Source organism: Pristiophorus japonicus, chromosome 12 (genome assembly GCF_044704955.1).
Source record: "Pristiophorus japonicus isolate sPriJap1 chromosome 12, sPriJap1.hap1, whole genome shotgun sequence".
Taxonomy (NCBI): Eukaryota; Metazoa; Chordata; class Chondrichthyes; family Pristiophoridae; genus Pristiophorus; species Pristiophorus japonicus.
Window position 1 is genome coordinate 136,644,137 of NC_091988.1, and position 21,636 is coordinate 136,665,772.

The 21,636-nt window shown below is 44.6% G+C and overlaps 1 protein-coding gene across 1 annotated transcript in view; it reads right to left on the reverse strand.

Annotated features, from left to right (window-relative positions):
• The window catches only part of LOC139276996 (cadherin-22-like), a 750,218-nt gene that overhangs the window by 669,055 nt on the left and 59,527 nt on the right, over window positions 1-21,636 (reverse strand). Inside the window, exon 2 of the mRNA XM_070894995.1 lies at window positions 16,766-17,060. Coding sequence (XP_070751096.1) covers window positions 16,766-17,060 — 295 coding nt within the window. The remainder of the gene's footprint in view (window positions 1-16,765; window positions 17,061-21,636) is intronic.

The following is a 21,636-nucleotide window of genomic DNA, read 5'->3' on the forward strand; positions in this document are numbered from 1 at the left end:
AAACCCGAAATCCGGCATGGATTCGGTCCTGAGGATTCTGGATTTCAGACTATTGATTTTCTTGTCCGCAATCCTGCAAAACCCACAAGCCGGCATGACTCAGACCGAGGAGTTATACCTTTTATGGCGTTGGCATCACCTCACTTATGTTACTGTGCTGGCTATCAGTAACGATACTCAGGGAGTGCTGCACTGACAGAGGGGCCGTCCTTCAGATTAAACGTTAAACCGAGGACCTGTCTGCCCACTCAGATCACATGGCACTATTCAAAGATGAGCAGGAGATGTCTCCCTGGTGTCCTGACCAAAAGTTATCCCTCAACCAACATCAGTAAAAACAGATTATCTGGTCGTTATCACATTGCGGGTTTGTGAGACGTGCTGTGTGCAAATTGGCTGTCTTGCATCACAAAAGTAACAACACTTCAAAAATAATTCAGTGGCTGTAAAGCACTTTAAGATCATGAAAGAAGCTATATAAATGAAAGCTCTGTATGTCCGCCTGATGGAAAATGGGTCGGTTTCTATAACTGGCGGCCGATCCACAGTGTTAGTTTCACAGTCAGATGGCAAGTTGAAAATCTACCCCAATATTATGGACACTGAAAGTTACACCGTTAAAGATGGGGGAGGGGGTAGTGAAAGGACAATACAAATCTTCATTTTTGAACTCCGATGAGACCACTGCATTGAACACTTGGTAAGAAAGCACTGATGATAAACGGACTGACCTCTGCCTTTCACCACTGAGAGTTGAGTTTTAGCTGTTTACTCCTGTTGAGTGAGTGTCTTTTGACCCACACTTTATGCTGTTGAGATTTCTTTGCAGGCGACTGTTCGTGGTGTGACATCCATAGTATCAGTGATCCAACTTATTGCAGGTGGTTGCTGTCACTGTGCAAGTCACTTTGGCCTCGATATTTGCTGCCAAGGGCCTGCAGAGACGTGAGCTGTACATACTGCAGTCAAGCACAATCACATTTTGCAAAGGGGCCCTCAAACAAGTAGGCCCTCTACTTGCATATGCATGTGTTTCAGGCACGTGTCCTGGAATCCTACGGAGGAGCCTTTATGGCAGGTAGTGCACCTCCGACAAATCATTAGTATTCACACACCACCCACCATATCGGACTCTTGACGCCTGTTTCACTTCTCTAAAGTGAACGTAGCATGATCAAATGTCAAAAAACAACATGTTACAGACAACCAAAATGACAGAAAACCCTACAATAGAGAATTATTGCTTATATTTCACTGTCAATTCATAACCAGGATAATCTGTTGTGGGGGTGGAAATTATCATTCACTTGATCATAGAATATTACCTGGGACCGTAGAGTTGTATTTGGTACATCAGAAATGCTTCTTCACTTCACACAACATTGAATGTGTTATGTATTCTGAGGCGACTGAACAGGTTAGATGCAGGAAGAATGTTCCCGATGTTGGGGAAGTCCAGAACCAGAGGACATAACCTAAGGACAAGGGGTAAGCCATTTAGGACTGAGATGAGGAGAAACTTCTTCACTCAGAGAGTTGTTAACCTGTGGAATTCCCTACCGCAGAGAGTTGTTGATGCCAGTTCATTGGATATATTCAAAATGGAGTTAGATATGGCCCTTACGGCTAAAGGGATCAAGGGGTTTGGAGCGAAAGTGGGAAAGGGGTACTGAGGTGAATGATCAGCCATGATCTTATTGAATGGTGGTGCAGGCTCAAAGGGCTGAATGGCCTACTCCTGCACCTATTTTCTATGTTTCTATGTTTCTATGTCTTTAGATGCTCTGATAATGACTCCACGAGGCAAAGTATTGCACTTGAACTGTAGTGACCTTAATCCGTTTAATATAACTCCAGAGTGAGGATACCACGTGCTGGACTCCCTTTTATATCTGGATACCTGTGGTGTACAGGTGATCCCTGGACCTCCACCAGTTGTGCTCTCAGGTGGTGCCAGCATAGTGTATACAGTGTGAACCTTGTTGATGATTCCTCCGGTAAACAAGTCTCCATCTAATGCAACTATAGAGTGACTGCACAGAGAGTATGTCTATAGTGTACATATATAACAGAATGTGTGCTTTGTTTTGTGATAATATTAGGGTCTTTGCCTCTGGCAATGGCGTGTACTCTCGCCCCGGTTTTTCTTCACTCCTCTTCTCTTTCCCCACCATGGGACATGCAGCTCCTCCAGCCAAAAAAGGTAGGACTGCTGTCCACGTTGCTCGTGGCCAGTCACCAAAATGCATATGGCAAAAGCAGTGTCCAGTCCAAAATAACTGCCATCTGCTTAGGACCACACCTTCAGCCGTCTAGACCCTAAACTCGGGAATTCCCTCCCAAAACCTCTCTGCCTAGCCACCTCTTTCTCCTCCTTTAAGACCCTCCTTAAAACCTACCTCTTTGACCAAGCGTTTGGTCACTTGTCCTAATGTCTTCTTCTTTCGCTTTATGTCAATTTTTTTGTCTGATAATGCTCCTGTGAAGTGACTCCAGGTGTGTTACTATATTAAAGGTGCTAAACAAATGCAAGTTGTTGTTGCTTGGCAAGCCCGGTGCTAAAAAAAGCAGATATTCCACGGTACAAATATTAATTACATTTTGTTTTTCTAAAATGCAAATGTTATATTTAATTGGGGGGCTTGAAGAGCTTGGACTAAAATTTACACTGGCTTGACTATTAGAGAGAAAAAGGTTGGAATTAGGGCAAAGCGTAATTGCACACTGCAGTAACAAATTACTTTAATTATGATACACTTTGCAGAACAGGTTCGCTGAGAGGAGCAGAGGCGGGGAAAGGGAAGGCAATCTGAATTGTAGTAAGGCTGGTATGCCAGCTGTAGGCTGATGTGGGCCCTGATCCCAGAGGAAGGATATGGTCCCTTTAAGAACCTCCCCTTGAAAGATAATCGCACCTGGAGTGCACGGAGACTTGCCCCAGCCAGGTGAGCATAAAAGGGGAGGTTCAGGAGAAGTAGGGTGCTGAAAGAGGCTAGGAGTTGGAGAGCTAAAAGATGCACCGGGTGTGCGTGCGTATGCGCGGGTGCTCTGTGTTATGTGCATTGAAACGTGTTTGGAACTTGGATTGTATAAGGACTACTGTTTTACAAATAAAGGAGACTCTGAAACAGTAGGATCTTGTAACAGGACATACAAATGTGCTGTAAAAAAAAAACAAGACTTGCATTTATATAGCGCCTTTCACGATCACTGGATGTCTCAAAGTGCTTTACAGCCAATGAAATACAGTTCATGGCTGTTATTTCCTGCCTCCACACAGTAAGCTCCCAATCCCAGCCAGAACTAAATGGACTGAGGAGGACAAACTATTTGGATATAAAAAGCTGTATAAATAAAATCTGATGTTTATAGAATTCATTGCAAATTATCTAAGTTCATTGAAAACTAACTCAGCAACAGAAAGAAGGTGGTGCTGTTAAATGGTACAATTTTAAAGGGGTGCAGGATTAGAGAGGGTATGTACACAAATCTTTGAAGGCAGCAGGACAAGTTGAGGAGGTTGTTAAAAAAGCATGTGGGATATTTGACTTTATAAACAGATGCATTATGATTCAATGGGCTAGACTTTCCATTATTGTGTAGATCGCCCAAAAATGGGTGTTATTTCCAGAGTTGCCGTTTATTATGGGTTTTGAGATCGCTGGATTATCGCACATTTTCAAAACCCCAACTTTCCACTTTATAAAATGAGGTTGGTTCGATGCAGCAGGACTGCTCCACGACCAGCAGATCTCAGTGGGGACATGGTTAATTTGTCCAGGAGGTGTGGTGACATAGGTCAGCAGATCCTCCAGACAATGGGGGGCATATCCCAACAGCTGGCCACCATATTCACGACCATGACAGAGTACATGCCGCGGATAGCATTGGTCCTGGAGGTGATAGACAGGAACACTGGTGCCACAAGGCTACCAGTGTTCCTGGAACGTGGCACTGAACCCCAAGGTGCCGCACCCCCATTGCCAACGACACATGCGAGCCAGGATGAAGCTCTTGCTTCTGGCTCGGAGGCCATTCCCTCCTCGGGACCGTCCTCTCCAGCATCCAGCCAACCAGCAGATCTGCCATCATCCCCTCCAATGAAGCAGTGCCTGAGGAGCACTGCGGCAAGGCGGCTTGGAGTCGGGAGGGGAAGGGGAACGGGTAGAGGTGGGGAGGAGAAGCAGGGGGGGAAAGGAAAGTGAGGTGCATGGCCGCAGTTGTATTTGTGAGAGTATTTTGATGTTGTTGTTGTTGCTATTGAATAAATGTTGGGAGGTTTGGAGGAAGCAGGGAGGGGGGAGGGGATGCCTTGTTTTTTTGCATTTTTGTTCCCTGTGTTCGAAGTCTTGTTGGAAGCGTTAAAATGTGATAGATGATATAAATGTTTTAATTTTGTTGTGGGGTTGGGTGGGAGTGGAGTGGGGTGGGGTGTTTTGTACAGTTCTCAGTATGAATTAATACACATATTAAATTTATTTTATTTAACATAACATTGTTGCGCATTTTCTCAGATAAGACCGCTTCTCCCAGTAAGTGCGTTGGGTGTAAGTTCTCCTCCTCCTCCTCCTCCTCACTCTGCCACCTCTTTGATTGGGCACTTAATGCTGCTGAATATACCTTCTGCCATCTCTAGTCTGCAGCATGTATGTATTCATCAAGACAGGCTAAGAAATTACAGGCCCCATTACAATAACTATCAGTATTATAACTATTGTTCACAAACAATAAACTTATCTACTAAAACAAATAAAATAAATTCAATTCATCTACAGTATTATAAGATGTTTGTTCAGATGTTCAAATCACCTTAAAATAACTCCAGATTACATCAAAACTCCCCAGAAGTTGAAGAAGCCTTTTTTATGAAAACTCCTCCGATTTACAACATGGCATCTATACTGCTAAGTTAAGTTCAGGTGAGAGCAACTTTTTCTCAGCGTTTTTCGGCGAGTGATATTTTTGGCGATATGTGGGCGAGATGCCGAAAGTAACGCTCAGTGATATTATGGGCGTTAGTTTCCATTTTTCTAACGTTGACAGCAGGAAAAAATGGGCGGGCGGTATTATTAATTCTCGGCGTTAACTAAAGGCTGAAAGTAACGTTGGGCGATAAGTGAGCGATAAATGGGTGTTAGTTTCCATTTTTTTGTGAAATGGGCGCTATCTGGGCAGTATACCTCATCTCAGTGTTAAAATGGACGTTAAGTAAGCGGTAGCGATGCAAAATTAATGGAAAGTCTAGTCCTATTATTCTAAATGGAAAAGCTTTCTGTGGGATCTGGATGACAGAAGTTCCACCTGGACCACTGGAGGATCTGTTATGGGTCCCCTGCTGTTCAATGATACCACTAGGTGAGTGGTTCAAGGTCATGATGAGCAGAGCACTTCCTTTCCGCCCCCTTACCCATAGAAAATGGCTCCAGTAAATAGAGTGAGGAAATAAGGTAAGGGAATGGTAAAATAAATGAATAATTATTGATGGGGCTGGTATTATTCCTGTTTTGAGACTCAAGGTTAGAAATTTACGTGACGCACCTTGTAGTTTTTCTCGATCACATGGGTTGCGGCGGAGATGCCGTCGATATTTGGCACTTAGAAGTTTTTTTTTGCTCATGTAGTTGCGGCTGAGGGGTGGAAATTCCCTTGCAGTGACTCGGCCGGCCCAATCACTCATCAGCACCACGCTACTGACGTCAGCACGACGCGGAACAACGTCTCTCCCTATCAGTTAAAGGGGAGGACCACTGCCAGCTTTGCATATTTTTAAGTTAGATCCACTGGGCCACCAGGGAGGGTTTCGTCTGGGCCAGCCATTTGGTACCCAAGAGGGGGTGCCGGGCTGCCTGTTGGTGGCTCGGCCGAACCCGGGGGGGCATAATTGTTGGCCTGACCTGGCAGTTGGCCGACAATAAAAAATAAAATGGCGTAGCTGGCAGCGCCATCTCCCCTTTAAGGGCGACCAACAAGGAGTACACCGACAGCAAATGCTATCGGGTGCACTGGCCAGCAGCGATGCCGCTCCTGGGGGACAATTCCGCAAAAGAAATATTTCCCAGGCGGCAATTTCGGGAAGGGGCCGCCATCTGTTGATTGCACGCCGCGGTGGGAAAACGGGCGGAGCGGACCCCTACACTGCTCCGCCCCTGATGAAGGGTAATTTGCAAAATGGCATCCCCTCTGCAGAGAGTTGGCGGCCATTCCCGGAGGAGCAATTTTGTCCCCTTAGTCTGGGTGGGATGTCCAGGTCATCGGGGGAAAGGACTGGTCGATATGAGAGGGAGTTTGAGAGTAGTGGAGGGCTGAGGAGCTCCTCTTTTGTCAGGAGGCTCTTGGCTCCCCATCATTGTGGAGCTCAGGGAATTGTTTGGTTGGGATTTTCTGGTCTGTACTAGCAGGAATGGTGCCTAACGTCATATAGCCCTACCCCACCCAGACAGAACCCGTGCATTGGTTGGTCTGATTGTCAAATTCGTTGGAGTCATTTTATCCATGTGCATTTGTGGGGTTGTCGTTGGATCAGTGAATAATTGCCCTCAATTAAGCTGAACAATGACAGACCATTAACAATGTGTATGTGTGTAGTGTATTTGCTTCATGGGTTCTTTGCTTAAGTATCTAGAGCTACACATTTGCTGCAAAGAACTAGCTGGCATATTCGCAACGGTTTAACAATCAAACTAAACACTACCAGTTCATCCACCAGGCTCACAACCTAAAAGCTATATACAAACACTTTTCAGGTCAGTGGTTATTGCCTCATCGTGGAGAACCTGAACTCAATTAACTGGGGTTTTATTGAGTCTTGCGAATATCACATGACTGGCTAAACTACTCACAGTGCAACAGCTCCACAACTATTTTAGTATAACGCAAAATCAAGTGCCCCCTTTTAGCAAGGGCACCAGAACCAACACATTTCAAATTAAACTTTTATAGTAAATTACATCAAATTAAAATTTGGTTGCCGGGGGTGATGATGCACTCCAGTCCCTCCAGTGCCCATCTCCCGCTGAAGATCGCAAGTGTACCGGTGAACACCGCGTACTCCATCTCCAGGGACACCATGGCTTGAACGTAACCGCGGAAGAGAGGCACTCCCCGACCCCCTTGACTGCCCGCTGCCTGGACCAGCTGATGACCCCTTTGGCCATGCCCAGGAGCAGTCCTAAGAGGAGGCCTTCCGACCTGACCACTCCCCTCCGCAAAGGGTACCCAAAGATCAGGAGTGTGGGACTGAAGTGCAACCAGAATTTGAGGAGCAACCCCTTCAAATATTGGAAGAGGGGCTGCAACCTCACACACTTAACATAGACGTGGAACACGGACTCCTCCAAACCACAGAAATTGCAGGCGGCCTGGGAGTCCGTAACCGACTTAAAAATCTATTGCATGGGACTGCTCCAGGCCAAGTCCCCAGTAAATAAAGGGAGGACTCCCGCGTAGAGCAACAGCTCCACAAGGCTGTGAGCATACTCACAGGTGCATATATTACAATGTGCATGTTCTGTGTCACCTGTAAATCACGTGTTTCTCTGCCATAAAATGAGAAAAATGTGCAAAGCTTGTATTCAACAAAGAAAAAATGAACAGGGAATTCTGCTGTTTTTAAAATCAAATGATACAAAACAATTAATGTTTAAACAAAAGACTATTCTATTAATTAATTTGTATCTTTCAGCTCCAATAATTGCAGACCATAGAGGGGGTTTGGAGCCAGCCTCTTGCATTTCTTTCTATGTGCCAGATGTGTTTGTTTTATGGATGGCTTCATTACAGCTGTTCTAATCTGGGTTATGTTCTTTTAATTACTCCACAGAGGAAAACAGCCCAACAAAATCATCTCAATCATCAAGAGTTCACCTCGACTACAAAGTAATGTTCACAGGGGCTGGGAACATCTGATTAATTGTGTGAATATCAATTATACCCACGGGGTTTGACCTAACATTGTTGCTACATCACTTTACAAAGCTGTCTTGAACTCATCAACAATGACACCACAGTCCTCCAGACAACCTAAAAGCTGTATACAAACACTTTTCAGGTCAGTGGTTATTGCTGAATATAATATCCAGGGTGGCTAGATAACTGACTTGTTATTCATTACCTGCAGTGATGCAACATTGTGCAGTTGTGTATTGAAGATGTTTATGTTTGGCCACCCTTGGAGTATTTCAGATGCTATTTTGATTTGGCCATTTATTGGTAATTCTAATGAATAACATAGGAACAGGAGTAGGCCACTCAGCACTTGGAACCTGCTCCACCAATTAATCAGATCATCACTGACCTGCACCTCAATTCCATATTCCTGTCTTTGCTCAATATCCCTTGGTATCCTTACCCCACAAAAATCTTTTGATCTCAGTCTTGAATGCTCCAATTGGCCCCCAGTATCCACAGCCTTTTGGAGGAGAGAATTCCAGGTTTCTACTACCATCGTGTGAGAAAAAGTGCTTCCTGACTTCGCTCATGAACGTCCTTTCTCTAATTTTCAGATTATGTTCCCTTGTTCTGGATTCTCCCACCAGAGGAAATTGTTTCTCTGTATCTACCCTATCTAATCCTTTTAAACACCTTGATCAGATTACTACTCAAATCTTTTATACTCACGGCCATGCAAGTCAAGTTTATGCAAAGGCAAAATACTGTGGATGCTGGAAATTTTATGCAACCTGAATCTCATAATTTAATGCTTTAAGTCCTGGTGCCATTCAGGTGAATCTGCGTTCCACGCATCCCCCACCCCCACCCTTTCAAGGTCTTTCCTAATGGGTGGAACCCGCCAGTGCCACAGGGTGAGTGGTGGAAGTTGCCAGTGTGCCAGGGATGCTCGCTGCCCACCAACTGTGAACTGGTTCATTTCAAAGTTCCTGAACCTGATGCGTCTTTAATAAGGCAATGAAGCAAATGCATTAAAACCAACTGAAGTGTCACTACACTGTTTCGTGTAGTTTATCTGATTCCGCCTCCAGCATCTGTCACCAGCTGCTACCCTAAGCACACTCGGATTTACCTTGTAACTTTTAACAACATGTTCCGAATCCTCTGGAGGGCGTCTGGGGCTAGGATGGTTTGATCCAATGCAGATAGTGAATCGCGTTGACACCAACGCACCCACAATACACGGTGCAGACGATAATTCACTTTATGAGACTCATTTTAAGACTTTTCAGAGCAACATAATGAGCTACTATATTAATGCAAGTGTGTCTTTCTGTATGTTGGCATTCCAATGACTGAATGGAACAAGTTATGATCATTTCAAAAACAGAAAAGCATGACTGAGCCTAGCACCAGTGAGTTAATAATTAAATAGGATAAATAAAATGCACACATTCCATTTTTCTCATATGATTGAGTATCAATGAGATGATAATGAAACCGTTGTTAGCTCCCAGTTACCAGCAGCCTAATGCAGACGAGCTATTGCCACTTTCCACCCTCGACCACTGATGATAATTTGGAGTTTGCACATTTATGAATCCAAACAAATGAAATGATTGGTGTAGAATAATTATTTTGCAGCAGAGTTGCTTTGTAGCCAACTGTAGATCACGCAGATCAACTTCAACAGTAAGCACTTTGGAGTAAATTGAGTTAAAACCTCTGGAAAATGCAGGAGGATGCAATGACCTCCGTGCCTGATTATCCAATTTGCGTCCCATCGAGCGCTGTGCGGGGAGCACTAATTTGTAAAATTTACTCCTTCATGTTTGCAAAAAAATATATATTTCCATGGCAACTGCAGCTTTAAGGAAAGATGTAGTTATATAAATCCTGAGGGGCAATCATGTCCTGTATGTTCATATTAACACAAATCTAAAGTTCAAACACGATGTTCGCGATTCAGATTACGAGTAAATTTCCAACTTCATGCTACCAGCAGTGAGTCTCACCCATTGGGAGCATACATTCCAAATTCAGACACACCCTGCACACAATTTTCCAACCAATTAAAATTAAGAGTTGGACAATCAACAGAAATCCTGAATATATTACTAACCATCTGAAATAAAAACAGAAGACATATTGGAAGCACTGGTATGTAAAGTGGCATCGTCAGAACAAATATGACAGAGACAGAGAAGTTGGGAGAGTGGACTAGACTCCTTACAAGACGTGGTGTGGGAGGATGTGTAGTCTGGGTAGCTGTGGGTGTTGGTGGGCTCATAGTAGATATTGGTCAACACCTTCTCCCCAGAAATGGAAATCGAGAAAAGGAAGGGAAGATTTGGATATTCCTAACTATCGGTTTTTACAGGGGCGATCACTCAATAGTTGGTCAGCCATTCCCAATTTTGGGGATTGTGGGCAGCTTACCATTTAACAGTTATTTCTTTATGGAAGTGAGTTGCGTTGGGAAGCTGTAAAAGGGATAAGAATGACCAATTGGTGCTCGAAAGCCGGTATTCCAACTTCTACTTTGTGTACCTGAATAACACGCTTGTCTCTACACCCCATGTGGCAAATTGCACCTGTAACTCGTCAACTTTATTTGTAACAGTCCTCGCATTAACACATATGCTGGTTGGCTTTCTTCATCCATCGAATTCTTGCTCTTTCTACACAATACTTTGTTCTGTTTGTCCCTCCTGGTGTTCTATGCTCTGGTGCCCCCGCCCCTCCCCCACTTCCTTGTCAGTTCTGGTATCATCCTTGTAAATCTTTTTTTGCATCTTCTCCAGTGCCTCTATATAATTTTTATAACATGAAGACTGTGCACAGTACTCCAAGTATGATCAACCAAGATTCTTTACAAGTTCAACATACTTTTCTGCTTTGAGATATCATTTAGAGCACATAATTTCATTTGACAGCTGCCCACTGCTTTAAAGTGGCACATTCTTTTTAAAATACTGCAGATCCGCTGTGGTATTGAGTAAGTCAGGTGATGCACAGTTTTATAACGACAGCAGTATTATCCCATGTCTCATTCTGCTGTTAAGGTGCAGCTGTGCGCCTTTAATGCCACAGAGTCTAATTACTGTCTGGCAGATGTGGGGTGAGGTCAATAAGAATTTAATTGATGTTTGGTTAGAGAATTTTGCAGATTAGAGGCTTATTATAAATTTCAGGCTGCATGTGAGAAGACCTCTGAATGAAATGCCTGACTTATGTTCTCTTCAAAGATTGTTTTACATCTGGAGTATGATGTCTTGAGATTGACAAATGCTCACTATATGCAAGGCTTTGTTTTATGTGATGAGTAGTTTAAACAACCCATGGAAACTAGATCGAGAGAAGTGAGAGAAGTCATGTTTACATTCATATCTAGAACTGGGATTCCTTGAATTACAGATATCCTCACATAGTTATGGGATTGAGAGACATACGACCTCCATACAAAGACGTAATTCTATAATCTAGGCACTTATAGATGTTCCCTTACTCAGTAAATATCAATATTTTATATCAATATGTGCAATTTGGAGATATTCCCTTACTCAGCATCTGACAATATTACTAATTAAGCAAATCGATTTGAGATTGCAAGATGAAGTTTGTAAGCAGCGAAGGTGAGCTTCTAAACATGATTATTTTGAAATCGTAATAAAGATATTTTTATCCTTTACTTTTGGATTATAATGAACCCTTAAAAAAAAACACTGTGCTGTGTATGTTAAAAAGGAACACAATGGAGGAGGAGAAAGCTGTTAGGGCCCAGTGGTTCTGGAACAGCTGAGACAGGGGTATAAACTTAATGTCTAAAGTCAAACATAGTATGACAATCAAATCAGTGACCCCGAGCTTCAAGCTGACATGTTTCTGTTTAGATACCAAGCTCACCTTCTGTCCAAAACATGGGTAAACATTTCCCCAACTCGTTTCAAGTTGCGCCTCGGGTGCTGAATACAATATTTTCAAGATTACATCTCCCTATACGTTTTGTCAACTGGGTGGACGGCCAAGTATGGATATAGCCCAGAAATTACTGTTGGCGATATTAGTGAACACATAATACATTCGTGTGACATTTCTGCCACGTTAATGCAGGAGTGACGTCTGCTTATTTAAATGGGTTAATGCCTCCACTAAACAAATGGGAAGTCATAAGAAAAGGTTAAGCTTTGAAGTTGCTGATTCTGATTAGTATCTGAAGGCCCGTGTCTTCTCCAGACCAGAGAATTATCCTCCATCTTGCAAACCCAAGAGTTGCTTTTCTGACACATACGCTAAAAATTAGATCGCTGACTGTACTAAGTGGAAGAACAGAGAGAAAGAATCCAATATTCTCCTCACCCCAAGAAGAGGCTGCTTTAGGACAGTTTCAGTAAGCTTGCTGCTTACCAAACCACATCAACAGCATTCCACTTCTCATTCAGGACAACCTCTGGGGTACAGTGGCACACACTCAGCCTTTGTGCTGTGAGGTTAATAGCCCGCTATTTAGAGTGTCGCCAACTCACAGGAACTGTGAGAATCATAAAAGAAAAAGAAAGACTTGTATTTATATAGCACCTTTCACTATCATTGGACATCTCAAAGTGCTTTACAGCCAATGAAGTAGTCACTGTAGTAATGTAGGAAACGTGGCAGCCAATTTGCGCACAGCAAGCTCCCGCAAACAGCAATGTGATAATGACCAGATAAACTGTTTTATGTTGTGTTGATTGAGAGATAAATATTGATCAGGACACTGGGGATAAATCCCCCGCTCTTCTTCAAAATAGAGCCATGGAATCTTTTACGTCCACTTGAGAGAGCACTCAGTTTAATGTCTCATCCGAAAGACGGCACCTCCAACAATGCAACATTCCCTCAGCACTGCACTGGAGTGTCAGCCTAGTTTTTTGTCCTCAAGTCTCTGAGGTGGGACTTGAAAGCACAAAGTTCTGACTTGGAGGTGAGAGTGCTACCCACTGAGCCACAGCAGAAGGAGGCCATTCGGCCCATTGTGCCTGCACTGGCTCTTTGAAAGCGCTATACAATTAGTCCACCCTCTGCTCTTTCCCCATAGCTTTGCAAATCTTTCCTCTTCCAGTGTGTATCTGACTCCCTTTCGAAAGTTACCATTCAATCTGCTTCCACCACCCTTTCAGGCAGTGCACTTCAGATTATATCAACTCTCTGCGTGAAAAAAATATCTCGCTTCAGATTCGTTCCCAATTACCTTAAATCTGTGTCGTCTGGTTACTGGTTTTCTGCCATTGGAAATAGTTTCTCCTTATTTAGTCAATCAGCACACTTCATAATTTTTAGCACCTCAATTAAATAAATCCTTAATGTTCTCTGCTCTAAGAAATCCCAGATTCTCCACATAAATGAAGTGCCTCATTTCTAGTACCATTAGTAAATCTCCTCTGTACCCTCTCTAAGGCCTTGACATCCTTCCTAAAGTATGGTGCCCAAATTTGGACACAATACTCCAGCTGAGGCCTAGCCAGTGTTTTATAAAGGTTTATTATAACTTCCTTGCTTTGCACTCTAAGGGCCCGAATTTTGTGAAAGCTAAGGCCCGCCTAAGTGCCGCTCAAAAGATATGCCGATACCGCCCAGTGGCAAAAAAAACCAACTTATATCATGAATCTGGGCGGCAGCGGGCGGGAGCTCCCAATCTAGGCGGCAAATGCGATCCTCGCCAAAGTGTCGCCAAGGATTGAGTCGGGCCCAGGGAGGGGGTAACAGCTAAAAATTAAAAAAAATTACACACAAAAACCCCCACTGGAACAGCTTCAGGGGACTCCTTCCACATAAATCGCTGAAAAAATAAATATAAGAAATTCACGAATCTTTTTTTGCAGGTTTTCTTACTTACTGTTGGAGTTAGACCTGCCTCCACGCGGCAGTGCTTCCCTCTGCTGCCACCAACTCCCGCCCGCACCAATATGGCAGCTCGGCGGGCGGGAGGTCACTTATGCGTCTTGCGCGCTAGCGGCTGTCAGCGGGCAGTTCCAGTGGTCCTCCCCTCCCGCCGGCGGGAGGCCTAGAGGAAAATGACACCGAGGGGATACTGCCCAAAAAACTCAGCAGCAGCCGGCAGCAGTGGCCGGTAAGGCCACCAAGTCCGGGCCCTAAACCTCTACTTATAAAGTCAAGGATCCTATATGCCTTTTTTAACAGCCTTCTCAACCTGTACTGCCACTTTCAAAGCTCACTATACGTACACCCCCAGGTCTCTCTGTTCCCGCACCCCTTTAAAACCATTTAGTTTATATTGCTTTTTCTAATTCTCCCTACCAAAATGCATCACTTCACACTTCTCTGAGCTAAATATAATCTGCCATGTGTCTGCTCTTTTACCAGTCTGTCTCTGTCCTCCTAAAGTCTATCGCTACCTTCCTCACTCTTTACTACATTTACAAGTTTTGTGACATCTGCAAACTTTGAAATTATGCCCCCTATACCCAAGTCCAAGTTATTAATATATATTAAAAAGAACAGTGGTCCTAATACCGACACTTGGGGGTCACCACTGCACACATCACACCTCGAGGCTGAAAAACAACCGTTCACCACTACTCTCTGCTTTCTGTCCCTGAGCCAATTGCATATCCATGCTGCCACTGTCCCTTTAATCCCATGGGCTTCAGTTTTACTAACAAGTCTATTATGCGGTACTTTATCAAACATCTCTTGAAAATCCATATAAACGACATCAACCACACTACCTTTGCCAATCCTCTCTGTTACTTCATCAAAGAACTCAATTTAGTTCGTCAAGCATGCTTTGTCTTTAAAAAAATCCATGCTGGCTTTCACTTAATATCCCATATTTTTCCAAGTGCCAATTCATTTTGTCCTGGATTATTATCTCTAAAATTTTACCTAACATCGATAGTAGGCTGACTGACCTGTAGCTGCCCCATTTTTAAACAGGGGCATCTTATTTGCTCCAGTCCTCTGGCACTGCTCCTGTGTCTAAGGAAGATTGAAAGACTTTGGCCGCACCCTCTGCATTTTTCACCCTACTGCCCTCAGCAACCTAGGTTATCCCATCTGGACTGAGTGACTTTTCTACTTTGAGCATTGTTAACCTTTTAAGCACCTCCAATTTATGGGGCCGAAATTGGTGAAGGCTCCCATCCCCCCCAAGTGCTACCCAAAGGACCGCCAATGGCCGCCGAGGTACCTGATGGTACTTTGGGCAGGGTTTTTGTCAAAAAGCTCCTTGAAAGGGCGGCGGGCAGCAAAAGAGGGACTTATGCCACCAATCTGGGCGGCAGCCAGCGGGAGCTCCCAATCTTGGCGACAATGGCGCTTGCTGCCCATGTGCCGCCAAGGATGGAGTCGGACCCACGGAGGATCGAAGAGCTGAAAAGGAAAATCATCAAATACAAACCATCGGAACACCTTCAGGGCACCGCAGATAGGTCGCTGTAAAGAAAAAAATTAAAAAAATGTTTACTAACCTTTTTTTTTAGCTCTTCATACTCATTGTCGGGATAGACTCCCGCCGACTCTCGCCCACACCAATCTGGCATCTCGGCAGGCGGGAGGTCAGTTGCGCCACTTGACCGTCCACTGACATCAACGGGCGGTTTCCGGCGGTTCTCCCCTCCCGCCCGCTCTGCACCAAATGAAAAGTGGCACTGGGCACAACTTCAAGAGGAATGTCGGTGGCAGTGGGCGGTAAGGTCATTAATTTCGGGCCCTATCTATGTTTTTCCTATATAATGTCTCAACTATCTCCTCCTTCACTGTGACATTGGCAGCATCCTCTTCTTTGGTGAAGACGAGGACAAAGTACTCATTTACTACCTCAGCCATGCACTCTGTCTCCACAAGAAGATCTCCTAGCTTTGACTGCCCTTGCTTTCCCCTTCGTGGGAATGTGTCGAGCCTGAAATTGAACTATCTCCTCTTTGAGCGCTCCCCTGACTCTCTACTGTTTTACCTGCCAAACTTTTATTTCAATCCACCTGAGCTAATCTCTTTTTAACTCAATGAAATTATCCCTCCTCCAGTTGAGTATTTTCATGTTGCACACATGTCTGGCCCTATGCCAGTCTGCAGCCACTTTGACCTTGTCACCTGGCTCGTCCAAATAGCTGTAACACTTGAACACAAACTTTGTTTACTCAGGTTCCTGTTAAAAAATGTGGGAGTTTTCCAAATAGTGCTAATGTTGTTGACTCTCCTGATGCCTATCTTTTGAGGATGAAATATTTTGCAATGGTTGGCTTTTCATCCCAAAGAGAAAGGGCTTTTGTTACATGTGATGAAAGCACATCTTGTGTCAACTTTTTAAGTCACTGAAGGTCAAACCAAATAAAGGAAGGATGCACATGTAATTCAGCCATATTGTCAGCCAAACCAAATGTTCTGATGAAAGGTAATCAACCTGAAGCGTTAACTTGGTTTCTCTCTCCACAGATACTCCCTGACCCACTGAGTATTTCCAGCACTTCTGTTTTTATTTCACATTTCCAGCATTCGCTGTAAAAGTCGTCCATTTTGTATTTCACAACACTGCACTGCAAACCTCATTGAAATCCAATTATTCTTTCAGTTTGTTCAATTCAATAAAACTTTTCATTAAGGAAGTTGACTTAAGCCTTCACCAGAGGTTCAGTAAATAGATTTCCTTTTATTTAAAACACACATTTTGAAGTGACAGTCCATGAAAGCGAATGCTCATTGTTGACAACACGTCACACTGTGCAAAGACACACTTGAGACCAAGATCAGATTTATAGGTTCTAATTGCAGAATTAAAATTAAAGATGCTTTTGCATTTGGAACCTTTGTAAATGCCAGCGTCACATCTGGAGCAATCATTGCAGAGATTACACACACAAACCAACTCGTGTCTCCTTACCTACAGGTGATAATTCAGGCACGCTGCCGATGTAAGGTCCATCTAGAAACTTGGGTTCGCTGTCATTAATATCCTGGACTTTGATGATAAATTCCGATTCAGGCTCCAGAGGTCTATCGGTCAGTTTGTCCCGTGCCTGAGCGCGAAGTGTGTAGTAGGTTTTTTCTTCACGATCCAATCGCTCCGTAGCATGGATATCCCCTGTAATCTCGTCAATAATGAAAACCGTTCCAGCACCCTCCCCTGATATGGTGTACTTTATGGAGCCATCTCCCTTGTCCGAATCTGAGTGAATCTAGAAAAGAAAAAGAAGCTGTTGTAGATAATCTGGTTAGTTAGTCACTTGAGAGCTGTTTGTGAATATATAAGCCCTATTTGCCGCACAGAAATAGCTCAATTCGGGCAGCACTGAGAGGCGGATTCCGAATTGCTGTTGCAAACTTTGGCTTGAACAAGCTTTCAAGTCTGAGGTCGATAGATTTTTGTTGGATAAGGGTAGCGAGGGATATGAAGCAAAAGTGAGTAACTGGAGCTGAGGTACAGATCAGACATGAGCTAATTGAAGTGCTGCCAAAAGGTGAATAGCATAGTATAGATAACATAGAAAGTAGGTGCAGGTGTAGCCCTTCGAGCCTGCACCACTATTCAATATGATCATGGCTGATCATGCAACTTCAGTACCCCATTCCTACCTTCTCTCCATACCCCTTGATCCCTTTAGCCGTAAGGGCCACATCTAACTCCCTTTTGAATATATCTAACGAAATGGTCTCAACAACTTTCTGTGGTAGAGAATTCCACAGGTTCACAATTCTCTGAGTGAAGAAGTTTCTCCTCATTTCGGTCCTAAATGGCTTACCCCTTAGACTGTGACCCCTGGTTCTGGACTTCCCCAACATTGGGAACATTCTTCCTGCATCTAACCTGTCTAATCCCATCAGAATTTTATATGTTTCTATGAGATCCCCTCTCATTCTTCTAAATTCCAGTGAATATAAACCCAGTCGATTCAGTCTTTCTTCATATGTCAGTCCTGCCATCCCAGGAATCAGTCTGGTGAACCTTTGCTACACTCCCTCAATAGCAAGAATGCAGTACAACTGCAGCAAGACCTCCCTGCTCCTATACTCAAATCCTCTCACTATGAAGCCAACATGCCATTTGCCTTCTTCAATGCCTGCTGTACCTGCATGCCAACTTTCAATGACTGATATACCATGACACCCAGGCGTCGTTGCACTTCCCCTTTTCCTAATCTGTCACCATTCAGATACTATTCCACCTCCCTGTTTTTTGCCACCAAAGTGGATAATCTCACATTTATCTACATTATGCTGCATCTGCCATGCATTTGCCCACTCACCTAACCTGTCCAAGTCAACCTGCAGCCTCTTAGCATCCTCCTCACAGCTCACACTGCCATCCAGCTTAGTGTCATCTGCAAACTTGGAGATAGTACATTCAGTTCCTTCGTCCAAATCATTGATGTATATTATAAATAGCTGGAGGCCCAGCACTGAACCTTGCGTACCCCGCTGGTCACTGCCTGCCATTCTGAAAAGGACCCGTTTATTCCTACTCTTTGCTTCCTGTCTGCCAACCAGTTCTCTATCCACGTCAATACATTATTCCCAATACCATATGCTTTAATTTTGCGCACAAGAGAGAGAAAATAATAGAAATACTTCCTGATAGGGTTAGAGGAAGAGGGATGGGAGGAGGCTCATGTGGATAGACCAGTTGGCCAAATGGACTGTTTCTGTGCTATAGATTCTAAGTAATTCTATGTAACAGGATTGAGGGGCCTGATGGCCTACTCCTGTTCCCCATGTTCCTAAGCCAGTACATGGATATCAAAGGATAGATAGGAACACGATGATATTGCAACATCACACTGGCAGATCTATTGCCTGGAGATTAACAGCAGAGATCAGAGATGAGCCTGGCTTCATTATAGATGTGCGTTTACAGGATGCCACTGAGTTCTAGCAGTGTGCAGCCTGTGTCTGGAGATGTGGTGACCTTTACATCAGAGCGATTCCTGAGTATGTTGATCTTTCTTTTGAGTTACATTTACAAACAGAGAACTGAATTGAAGAGCTTTTGACTCGGCACAATGCAACATTGGATTGCAAAGCAGCTGCTTTTCCTCTGAGCTGAACATTGGCCTGGTCTTTAAGTATATTCAGGCTGGTCTTTAAGTATATTCAGGCTAACGAAGATGGAGTGGGTGTGCTCACTTTGATGCTCATTCTGTAGATGAGTAAGGCATAAGTTAGCACGAGGAGGAGGGGGGATTTTCTCCATTTCACTGGGTGAAGTGGAAAGTTAAACGATTCTATTATAAATGTGTTTACAATTTCACTGAACCTAGTTCACAGAGGAAGCTTTCTCCCTCTCTGATTGTACTCAGTATTCCTGAAATACTTGAAAGTTACAACATTTGGGAGGGTGGGGGGGGGAGAGGAAATAACCCCAGAGGGGCAGATTCTGCCAAATAAGGTAGTGACTGGTGTAATGGTTAGTACTGTTGCATCCTGGTTTCCTGATTGACATTGTTGGAATTTATTTAATGAAGTGTCTATTTCTTTAGGTTTTAAATATAAGTCTGCGCTAATGGCCTGATTTTAAATTCCACCGCCTGCTGGAAACCAGGCCGAAGGGTAGTTGAAACAGAGTGGGGGGACTTTCCTTTCCCACCCTGATTGGAGGTGGCAAGGACTCCCTCCCAAAACAGGCGGGGCCCTCTTTAAATATGTAAATCGGGCTTGGATGAAGTCATCAGGTCCTGATTTGCTATTTAACTGGAGGTCTGAGCAGGGTCAGTAGTGACAGCTTCTGCTAGGACCAAAGCTGCCAGGAGTTGGAGCGAGGGCCAGAAAAGGTCAAAGCAGGTAAGTTCTTAAACATTTTTTATGTTTCCATGTTGGTTAGAAGGAGCAGAATGCTCCTCCAGAACCCACAAGACAATCTTGGGCCTCCCTTGTCCCTGGCTTCTCCCTCCCCACTTGCCCCGACACGCCCCACCCACCACCACCCACATCCCCCACCTCGAACCCGCACCCTCCCCACTTCAACCCTCCGCACCCCAACCCACCACACCCCCACCACACCACACTCACACCCACCCCACACACACTACTCCCCAGCCCCTCACTAAAACACCACACACCCCCCACCACCACAACACACCACACACTCACACCCACCCCACTAACACACCACACCCCCACTCCCCCACCATACCCCCACAGCCCCACCACACCACACTCTCACCCATCCCACCCACCACATTCACACACCCTCACGAACACACCGCACTCCCACCACTATCACACCACACTCCCACCCACTCCACCCACACAGCCTGCACCCCAACCCCCCCTCAACTTCCTGCTGGGGACTGTTCCAGCAACTCTCCTGCTGCCCGAATGTTCACTCCCGCCCGCTGGCCATGCAGTGACTTCTGTCAGGTTCAGGCTGGAGTCGGGGCTTGAATATGGAAATGAGGCTTGGGAGTTAAAATCTCTTGGCCTCATTATGCAAGCTTGTCGCTTGCCGTGGCCACTCACATGAAAGGATCTCACGCCGCCATAAAATGCGGGCCAATGAAAGGGGCACATTGATAGATGCTCCTATTGAGCTAACACACACACATTCTGCATACCCAGTTAGGGATGTGGTTAGTGTGCACTTGGTCAGCCCTCAGCTACAGCTGATGAATAATTAAACACTGGGAAATGAATTCTGAAGCACCCCTACTTATTTTGAGGGAGGGGAGTTGTTGAGCAAGGAGAGAGAGAGAGAGAGGATCATTTTCTTCTGTCACATCTTAGGACCGATAATAACCACTGCCATAAATCCAGCTGGTCCCAAATTATAATAGTGATTTCTACCACTAACGACTGGATTTAAAGAGGAAAGCACCTTTAAATCATTTTATGTGTTGGATCATTAACTTATAACTCGTGCAGAAAGACCTTGTTTCATAATATATGTGGCGTTTGAGATTTCCCTTGATCTAATACAAATGATAACGCCGCAATAATGATGTTACAAAAGAGCATGAAATCCATCTGTAAAGGTCATCCAGGCTTTTACTGAGACTGTAGGTATGTGACAGAAACACTGGTACTTGCAGAAAATGATGACTGCCTGCTCCTCCAACCCGGCAGGTGGTGAAATTCTCCACCAGTGGCAATGTGAGAATGTCCCTGTTGTTGTTTTCTTGTCTATCACCCAGCAGTGCGGAAAGGGATCGGAGAGTTATTATACAGAGTATTTTTTTCCCCTTGTCTTTCTTTTGACGGAAGAACTGTTTAGCCATGATGGTCCAGCTATCATGGTGTGGGGCGAGTACGATGGACCACCTGCTATTTTCCTGCCCATCATCCTGGTATGTCCGTAAGGGGAATGGTATACTTCAATGGTGAGTGGGGATTTGTTTCTCAACATTTGAAGCTCTTTCCCCTGCACACAGCCAGAGTTCTGTCCCATAGAGGACAGGATTCGAATCACGTCTGCTCAGGGAACCACCTCCTTTAAGCAAGGCCAACCTCCAGACTTCTGTGACCTAACTGAAGCATCTGTCGACCCACTCAATCAACCCACCGTAGCTGAGCTGCCCCAGTGGTGATGCCACTGCAGAGGAGCGAAGACTGAAACCTTGACCAACAATCCAGCATTAAGTGGAGGAAGTGCATCCAGGAGGGCGCTGAGCACCTCGAGTCTCATCGCCGAGAGCATGCAGAAACCAAGCGCAGGCAGTGGAAAGAGCGTGCGGCAAACCTGTCCAAACCACCTTTCCCTCAACGACTATCTGTCCCACCTGTGACAGGGTCTGTGGCTCTCGTATTGGACTGTTCAACTAC